Source organism: Phalacrocorax aristotelis, chromosome 4, assembly GCF_949628215.1.
Source record: "Phalacrocorax aristotelis chromosome 4, bGulAri2.1, whole genome shotgun sequence".
Classification (NCBI taxonomy): domain Eukaryota; kingdom Metazoa; phylum Chordata; class Aves; order Suliformes; family Phalacrocoracidae; genus Phalacrocorax; species Phalacrocorax aristotelis.
The window spans coordinates 3,360,559-3,370,063 of NC_134279.1; the positions used below are offsets into that span (position 1 = coordinate 3,360,559).

Sequence of the window (9,505 nt, forward strand, 5' to 3'; positions counted from 1 at the left end):
CCGGGCGCACGGAAGGGGCGATGATTGACGGCTCACGGCGGCCTCCAGCATCCCCCCACCCGCGGTGACATCCCCGGCCGTGTCCTGTCGGTACCCGCGCCGGGTGCCGACCCTGGGGCGGCCGAGGGGTGCTCCGAGCCATCGACCTGAACCCTTTGGACCTGGGTTTCATCTGTCCCTCAGAAAAAGGGAATCCTTCATCGTCAAACCCCTGCTTTTTCTTTTTTTCTCACTAACATTTATTCCCTACGGCCTCCTCTGCGAAATCCAGGAGCTGTCAGTCACGGGAAGCGCGAGAAGCGGTTTATCCATCCGTCACGCGTTTGCTGCACAGCGTCTTCTGTACTGAGGGGAAAACACGAACGTCCACCCAACTTATGTATCTACATCTATACTGTGCTTAACGCTGTTTTCCTTCGCGACGAGGCCGCACGAGGCCCCCAAGAAGAGAAACGAAACGCCGCGACGGGAGGCCGAGTCGCGCGCGCGTGTCTGACGGCGCCCGTCCCCGCCAGACCCAGCCCAAGGCTTTACTCGGCTGGAAAATTGAGAGATTTCTCCTGTTTCGGATCCACTCCTTCCCAGGCAGCTTTTCACCCAAAGCGTGCGTGTCCCCCCACAGCCCCACCCCGGGGCCGAGCCGACGTCCCCAAGAGTTTAGTCTTGTTCTTATTCTGCCAGGGAAAAAAGAAAAAAAAAAAAAAAAAAAAGGGTTATTTTAGGGAGGAAAAGGAAATTTTGGGGGAGAAAAAGGAAATTTTGGGGATGAAAAAGACCGCCTGCGGCCTGCTGCGGCCCTGCCTGAAGGATTTCTTGCCCACGTACCCGCTGCGAGTGGCGCCTGTCACCGCCGGGCCCTACGGGCGCAGGCGGCTCCCGCCGGCCCCCGGTTTCACGGGAGGCGAGGAGAGGCGCCGGCCCCCCCGTCCCGCAGTTGCCGGCAGGCGGGACGTAAACCAGAAGAAAGCAGCGAGCCCAAAGTTACGAAAATTAGAGCTTTTTTTATTTATATTTTATCACAAGAACCATCCCTTTGCTCTTCAGCTGTAAATACATACTAGAATAAACTCTGTAAATTATACAAAAAAAATACATCTTTTCCATGAAATCTTTCTTTATAATAAATAAATGTGAACACGTGTGTGGCTGATCGCTGTAATGTTCCGTGTCTGTTTAGGTTTTCAGTCTGTTGATTTATTTTTAATCTCCTGAAAGAAGGGGGGAGTTCCTCGTCCCCTAAAGGTCGAAATAAATAATGCATGAGGAGGTCCTTTCCCCCCCCGCCCCCGTTTCCCCCCACCGTCCCCTTTTCCTCTATGGTTTTTTTTTTTTATTCCTTTTGATGGAGAGTTCAGCCTAAATTTCCACGCTTGCATTCAGCCCTCACAAAGCCTACAAATTATACAATGACTTCTAACCTGGACCCCTACGAAACAATTTATTTCTTTTTTTTTCTCCTTCCCCCACCCCCACCCCCCAAAAAATAAATCATAAGGGACAGATGGCAATGGGGGAGCGGGGAGGGGAAGCGGGGTGGGGGGGGGGACGGGACACACGGACAAAAGCCCTGGGGACAGATCTGGGGAGCTGGACAAAGTGCACGTCGGGGAGAGGGAAGCGAAGGTTTGGTTTGGCAGGTGACATTCCCACTGCCCTGGGGTGGGGGGGTGGCGGGGTGCGGGGCGTCCCCGGGCCCGGTTAGAGGCAGCGGCGGGGCGGCGGGGCTTGGGGGGGAGGCGGCGGAGCGGGGAAGCGGCCCGGGGGGGGCGGCCAGTGTTCGGGGTCCGAGGTGGAACCGGCGGGGCTGGCGGGGGATAAAGTGCAGGCGTAAGGGGAGGCGGAGGGCGGGGGGGTCCCGGAGCCGGTCCCCCCGCCCCAGGAGGAGGTGGGCGAGGGGCTCCCCGCCGCCCCCCCGGGGGGACCGAGCCTCCCCGCCCCGGCCAAACGCAAAGTTTCGGTGAGAGCCCAGATGTAGTTGTGAGCGAAACGGAGGGTCTCGATTTTGGTGAGCTTGGCGTCCTCGGGGAAGGTGGGCAGGACGTCGCGGAGGGCGTCCAGCGCCGCGTTCAGGTTGTGCATCCGGTTGCGCTCGCGGTTGTTGGCCTTGAGCCGCCGGCTCCGCTTGATGCGTTGCGCCGTCTCCGCCGTTCGAACCGTCCGAGGGGCTCCCCGCGACCGTCCCGGCCGCCGCTTGCCCTCTAATCTCCTCAAGCCCCGGTCACCCGTTCCTTCGAGGGGGGAGCGTTCCGGTGAGGCGAGCCGCGCTTCTTCCTCCTCCTCCTCCTCCTCCTCCTCCTCGGCGCTGGACGGCAGCGAGGGCGAGGGGGCGGGCGAGGCCAGCCCCAGCAGCAGCAGCTCCTCCGCGCCCGCCGGCGCCAGGCCCTCCGCCTTCACCAGCATCCTGCGGGACGGCAACTGGGATAAAAGGGGGGGTGGGGGGTGGGGGGGGAAAGAGGGGGGGGGGTGGGGAAGCACCGGGGGGGGGGGGTGGGGGGGCGGCGCTGGCACGCGCCCCGGGGCGGCGGCGGCGGCGGCGGCGGAGCGGCCCGGGGCCCGACGGCTGCGTGTCTGGCACACGACCCTCCTTAACACCCCTTATATACCCCGCGGGGAACAATCAAACCTACCCCCGGGGCCCCCCGCGCCCCCCTTTCCAACCCCACGCCCCCCCCCTCCATCCACCCCCCGCCCCCCCACCCACCCCCCCCGGGGGCTGCGTCATTGGTGCCTCGCGCTCGGCTGGAGCGTGCCGCTAATTTATTAATGAATGGCGGCGGGAGGCGGCGGGAGGCGGTGGGAGGCGGAGGGGGGGGGCGCGAGGCGCAGCTGGCCAATCAGGGCGCCCCGCGCGCCACGCGCGCCGGAGCCGGTTCCCTTTCAGCCGCTTCATTGAGGGGCGGCGGCGACACCCTCCTCCCCCCGCCCCCCCCCGCCTTTTTCCCCTGTGTGGCTCGACTTTTTGGGGGGGAATCAAGGGAAATAACGTGTTCCACCGGGAGCACGCCCCGCGTGGGGTGCGGCCGCGGGGGAAGGGGGAGGTGGGTGCTGGAGGGAGAGCGTTTGGGGGTGCTGGAGCGTTTGGGGGTGCAGAGCAGGGGAAGGGGGGGGCTGTGGTGAGGGCGCACGGTTAATACACGATTTGGCGGGGTTCGGGGGATAAAAGCCGCCTATTGCGGCCACGAGAGGTGATAGCGGGGTCCCCCGGAGGCTGCGTGCCCCCGGGGATGTGGCAGCTCCCCAAGGCGGCAGCGACGCTGGCCCGCCGGCCCCCCCGCCTTTTCCATCCCGTCTTCAGCAGGTTTTGCAAGGAGATTTTTGCTCCTTGCAAAAAAAAAACCTCCTTCCCGAGGAGGGAAAAAGCCACGCGCCCCTGACACGTGTGTTTTGGCAGCGGGGAGAGCCGCGGCGCAGGGGCTGCAGTCCTCGCTCAGTGCCGTCAAACGCAACTCCGGGGCACGACATGGGCTCAAGAAGACTTTTTTTTTTCTTTAAAAATAAAAAAAAAAAAAGCCAAATCAACCCCACAACTTGTCAATCCACCAGGAAAACCTTCCCTCCCCTCCCGGCTTCTCTTGCAGACCACCCTCCGGGGCAGAAAGCCCCAGTGAATAGCGAGGCCTGGCGACATGCCCCCGGGGTCAGCAGGCTCGCTCTGCCTGACAGACCCACGGGGAAAGAATGACGGGCGAGGACAGACAAAAGGAAAACCGTAGCGCGGGCGTCCCTTCCCCACGCGGAAACTCCGGGCTTTGAAACAGGATTGTATTTGCAAGCGGTGGAAAAAGCCCCGGCTGGAAGAGGTAAAAATCTCAGCGACGGTCTCGCCGAGCACGCCGCAAACACGGCCGCGATGCAACCCCGAGTTCACGGCCCCTGCGAGAGCCATCGCGGCCGGGCGGCTGCCCCGAGTGGCGCTCGGTGGACGCGAGCGTTGGCTTCCGCCGCTCGGCTCTGCGTCCTCCCCTCTGCCGTTATGCAGCCGAGGGCGGTCTCTGGGCACGGCCTCCTCTGAGATCTGCCCGCTCGCTGTGATTAGGCTGATCTCTGGGGCTCTACCGACGGGTTTTAATACTCCTTTTGAAAAACAGGACACCCGTAGGTCCCCGTGGCATCCCAAGAGAGCGACACAAAGGGACATTCTTTCTTTTTCAGCGCCCTAAACCACGAAGCAGAGTCACCTGTGACGGGGCCAGCCCGTCCCTCTGTCCCTACCGAGATTGCTGTCCTTCCATCGCCACCGTGAACGCGATGGAGAGGTCAGGGGGAGGCGGTGGGGAAGGCGCTGCAGGGTGCTGGGGGGGGTGGCAGGACGGCGCAAGCCCAGCTTTAGCCAGACCCCGGGCGTGTAACCCACGGGGGTGCCTTTTTGGGGTTCCTGCCCCAAATGCAGCGGTTTTCTCTGCGGGGTTGAGCACAAGGTGACCAAGGATGAGTCGGCTACCGAGTCCTCGCAACCCTCACAGGTCCAAGAGGCGCTTGTGTGGTCTGCGGCCGGCCCCGGCGGGGCAGAGCGAGGGCCGAGCTGCTCCGCCGAGAGCCGTGGGGCCAAGAGCGGCGGGGGGCGAGGGAGCGCCGCTGCCGCCACCGCTGCTGCCCACCGCCTGAACTGTCCTCCAAGGGTCAAACTGTTCAACTTCAGCCCCTTTGCCAGACTCAATCCTACTTTATGGGAACAAAAGCCCAGAGTAGGCGACGATCAAGAAATGGGAGCACAATGATTTAAGCTTATCACACAGCCCAGAAATAAAGGACAGTGAGCTTGTGTGCGGGAGAGGGGGAGACCTTCAGAAAGGCTTTGTTTGCTGTAAGAAGATTGAACTCTGAGGCGACCCAAGAGCCCTAAAAGTTTAGGGTCTGTGTTGCTGAGAGACCTTTGGATCCAGCCCATCCACACTTCGACCTCACAAGTTGAGAGCCAGCATTAATGGCTTGCCTGCCCCAGGTGAACGGGGGGGTGTGCGACACCCCCCAGAGGAAAGCGGGGGACAAAGCTGCAGGGACAGGATGGCCTGAGCCCTCCCAGCTCTGCCTCCCTCATGCCAGCCAGGTCCAAGGCCCCTGCCGTGGGTCTCCTGAGGGTTTGGGGGACCAGGGCTGCCCCCTGCACCCCAAATCTTCAGGTGCCGAGCCCTATGGCAGCACCCACAAACCCCATGAGTGGGATGCTCTTAAACTGGGGGTCAGAATACATCCCCATCCAGTGGGGTACCGGGATGCTCTGTGGAGGGGCGAAATCAGAGGCTGCAGCGGTGTCTGTCTGTCACCCCCCCCCACCCCAAATCAGGTCCTTCCCGAACCCCCTGTGCACACCACAGCGGAAAGTGCTGTGGAGGGAGACAGGGACCAGCACCCCGCCACACACCCCGACTCCCGAGCCGCACTAGCAAGTTTGGGGTTTGCTTTGGGATGGAGGTGAGGAGGGGTCCCCACCCTTAGAGCGCTGCCCCGGCATCCTTCCCTGGCCCCCCCGAGCCCCTCGTCGGGGGCCGATTGTTGCCGGCGGATTTGCATGGCAGGTGCAGGCCTGCGGAGCGATTTTGCCGTCCCGAGAGCCCCCCCCAAGAGGGTTTGCCTTCCCCCCACCCCACCCCCCTTGTGAAAAAAGGCCGCCAGTGCCTTCCTTTCCCATGAAGAAGAGAAGAAGCTTGAGGATCGCGTGAACACGCTTCAGTTTTCTTATTCTTTTCTATAGATGTGGGGAAAAGAACAGCCGATTGTGTGAAAAACCTGGTGCCTGCAAAAAGGGACATTGGCCATCCAGGCGAAGGTGCGCGAGGGAGAGCACTAATCGCTGAACCAGGAGACAAATACGATTACCAGCTCCGAGCCTTGAGTCAGAAAGTCTCATAGACTTTAAGATGTTAATCCCCAACATAATCCTTCCTTTGGCGTGTAGGAATAGTGCAGCCACAAGAGTTGTTTTGTTATTTATATTGGCGTTTAATAAAACTCAGCCAGTGGTGAATGGGCTGCCCACTCTCCAATGGTAATTAATTCCCTATTTCAGTGACCCAATTGTGCTGGGATAGAGCAGTGGGACAGTCCCACTGCCCCAACCCGCCTTTGTGCAGCTACACGGCTCTCGTGCTTCAACAGCTATGGAAACTCATTCTTTTGATGTCATTCAATGAGTTTTCCTTGGGCATCTTCTAAACTTCAAGGACCCTTTTCTTTCTCGAACGCCTGAAAAGCAGGACTAGCTTGACCACCTCTGTAGAATTTAATGATTTGGTGAAAGGGCCTTTTGGGGGGTTTGTGTAAGGAAAGAGAGAAAGAAAATTTGGCAGGCTGCTATCAAACGGGGGGCTATCCAAACTCGAGCGCACCGAACTCATTCAGCTCCTAATTTATACAGGTCTTAAAAACCACTCTTCCTTACTCAGAGTACTTCGGGGCTTCTCTTAGCCAAGGCATTTCTAGAAGGGATTTCCTAGTAAGCAGATACTCCCGTTTCACGCACGCCACAAATTCAACCCGGGCTGAGGATGGGTACAAACGACTCGCGTTTTAAGAAGGTATTTCCATCCACCAAAGGGAAAAAATAAGATCCCTGGAATCGGTTGCGTTGTCAATAAAAAGCATGTCCGGGGCTTTATCTTTTGGCTCGTCGGCAGAGCGGTAGCGGTGAAGTGGCTGCAGGAGGAGTGTGTGAAATGAACACGTGAAGAACATGTAGTAACCCCGCAAGGCTGCCCCGGTACAGGCAGCCTCTTCTATGTCTTTATACACACTTCCAAAAAAAAAAAAAGAAACCCCAAAAAACCCCTTCGCAAGTCACAAGAAACAATTCAGGATTCAACTAAGAAAACACAGAGTGAACCATATGGCCGGGGTGGCTCGAGTTGGCTGCATTTTCTCCCAGACAAAGAAGGGATTGAGAGTTGAAGGAAAGGAGAAAAAAACCAACTTTCCGGCTGATGAAGCTGTTGTCTGGAGGCAATGATCCCAAATCTCAAGGCTTTATTCCAGGCTCCGACTGAGACGTGATATGTCATATGATTAGCATCTTTCATATTTACAAGAGTAGTAGGGGCTGCCAGTCTTTAGAGAAAGGCGAGAGAAAGAAGGGGCATATGCTGAAATGGATTTAGCATTTGAAAGAGAGAAAAGAGAGCGGATAAATACACTTAAACGAGGATTTAGTTTTACTCCCGTTGAGTTCTAATGGGTTGTTGATTGAGATTTTAGGGAGCTGTAACAGAGGTGTCAGCAGTAATTTAAAGGCGCTATTCAGCCCTTCGCTGCTCCTTCCTTCTTCTTCCGCGCGTCGCTTCTAGGCGCCTCTCACCCGTCCTTCTGCAGAGGCAGGAGGGGCTCCCCGGGGGGGGGGGGGGGCTGCTCCCGGTCCCACTCCCAGGGCCGGGGTCCCTCCGTGGGCTCCGCCGGGCAGGCGGCTCCATCTGGCGGCAGCAGCGGGAGGCAGCTGACCCCCGCCGTACTCCCCCCCGGGTTATAGAGGCAACCGGCCATGCTCAAATTGACAATTCTCCACTTATTTTTCACCTGGCGGCGGGGACGTCTTCAACCAGACCAGGTTGCTCAGAGCCCAGTCCAGCCTGACCTTAAAGGGTTCCAGGAATGGGGCATCGACCACCTCTCCGGACAATCCACACCAGGGTCTCACCATCCTCATTGTAACAAAATTTCTTCCTCATATCTAGCCTAAATCTCCCTCCTTTTAGTTTAAAACCATCACCCCTTGTCCTATTGCAACAGGCGCTGCTGAAAAGTCTGTCGCCATCTTTCTTATAATCCCCTGTAAGTACTGAAAAGCCGCAATAAGATCCCCCTGGAGCCACCTCTTCTCCAGGCTCAACAACCCCAACTCTCCCAGCCTGTCCTCACAGGAGAGCAGCTCCAGCCCTCGTGATCATCTTCACAGCCCTCCTCTGGATCTGCTCCAACAGCTCCATGTCTTTACCCGGGACCCCAGGGCTGGACGCAGTACAGGTGGGGTCGCACCGGAGCGGAGTAGAGCGGCACAATCGCCTCCCTGAAGCTGCTGCTGGCCACACTACTTTTGCTGCAGCCCACAATATGGTTGGCTTGCTTTTTTTTTTAATGGTTGATCTAATAAAATACAAGCATAAAGCAACTGGATCTGTTTCTAAAGACAGTCCCTGCAAAAGCACCTGAGCATGAGCCTGAAAAAGCCATCTTCAGCTGCCAGCTAAGAATGCAGACACAGTTTCAGGCAGATACGGAACAATACGTTTTGCCTGTTTCCAAACACAGCAAGCTTTAGGGTTTTCACACATCTGTTACCATTGTGGAGAATAAGTGTGGAAGTAATGCAGGGAAGCTGACACCCACAGTCCTCTTGTTCCTACAGGGGATGATTTTTATACCGGTTCGTAGGACCTGCAGGCCAGCGTGGGCTGCGACTGCTCAGGGGCAGGAACGCTGGGCTACGGCTCATTGCGAGGGGGGGGGTAAATGCCCCCCTGGGGGAGGCATGTTCTGCAAGAACCGGGGCCTTTCGGGCAAAGAGCAAGAAAGTGTTGGTTTATGGCTGGAAAAATACGCTTGTCTGTCACAGGCATAAACTATGTCTCTTTTCAACATAGATAGCACCAAACCCCTTGGAACAACCATCTAGGATCGAAACCATAACCTGCCTAAAATCTGGTATCCTCTCATTCAGCTGAGTACCATCAGAACAACTTGTGAGACGAAACAATGAAACTCCACAAGAGGATATATAGCTTGCCCCCCCGTAGCGAGGCAGCAGCCGCTGTCACCGCCCTTCCCAACGGCTGCCTGAGCACCAGCTCCAACCCTCCCCTCCAGAGGGTGACCCAGGGCAGCTAAATAAGATTCCGGGTCCAATTTGCACACATTTACATCCGTCAAAAGAACCTCAATTAGCTACCTTAAGATAAGCTTTCCCTCTCTCCTCCTGTCATGGGCTAACCAGTCCCATCGTCAGCTCGCGTGCTGTAAGTGTTCTGAAGTTGGGCATTTCCCACAGTCCTCATTTCTTTCCGGGGACAACTGCATTGCTACATGCAACGAGCTCCTCACCAGGCGATTTATGTCAAAGCTGCATAAAAGGAAAGCAGAAGATTACTTCGAGTAACTTCCGTGCTGTTGGGGTGCCTGCTCTACGGCAGGCTCTCCGCACTGCCTCAGCATCTTCTCTGGAAGAAGTTTAACAGCGTGGCAGCATCTAGAAGTTTTACCATGTCCGCGCAGAGCCCCCTCCTCCCCACCGTTCATACATTAACCCCTGAGCCTCCTCTATACACCTTTGAAAGAGCCTACAGCCAAACTTTGCCATGATAAAGATGAAGAACTTTTTTCCTCCTTGTCAGAGAGCTTCTGACACAACAGCACTCATTTTCCAAACCAAAATCATTCAGCTTTTTTGTAGTTTCGAGTGGTCCTAAAGACCACAAACATGTAATACTTCTTTGAAGAAATTCCTCTACGTTTGTGCTAAGATACAATGCCATGTGTGTATCTAATCTGAAGAATAATGAAGCACTAATAATACAGTAAGGTA

General features: G+C 57.0%; 1 protein-coding gene and 1 long non-coding RNA gene across 2 annotated transcripts; one reads left to right on the plus strand and one right to left on the minus strand.

Moving 5' to 3' along the window:
* Positions 1 to 205: 205 nt before the first annotated feature.
* On the minus strand, positions 206 to 9,039 carry NEUROG2 (neurogenin 2). The gene is made up of 2 exons (XM_075090078.1): positions 8,873 to 9,039; positions 206 to 2,401 (listed from the first exon to the last, which is right to left on the minus strand). Exon 2 carries the CDS (start codon positions 2,398 to 2,400, stop codon positions 1,699 to 1,701), a length of 702 nt encoding a protein of 233 aa, XP_074946179.1. The 5' UTR covers position 2,401; positions 8,873 to 9,039; the 3' UTR covers positions 206 to 1,698.
* Positions 2,145 to 5,979, plus strand: LOC142055987 (uncharacterized). Its single transcript, XR_012660150.1, has 3 exons — positions 2,145 to 2,249; positions 3,579 to 3,800; positions 5,693 to 5,979. It is a non-coding gene; the product is annotated as an uncharacterized LOC142055987 (long non-coding RNA).
* Positions 9,040 to 9,505: the final 466 nt, after the last annotated feature.

What these genes read in the sequence shown, in the direction of transcription:
- NEUROG2 (XM_075090078.1), bottom strand. Translation starts at nt 2,400, where the DNA reads ATGCTGGTGAAGGCGGAGGGCCTGGCGCCGGCGGGCGCGGAGGAGCTG.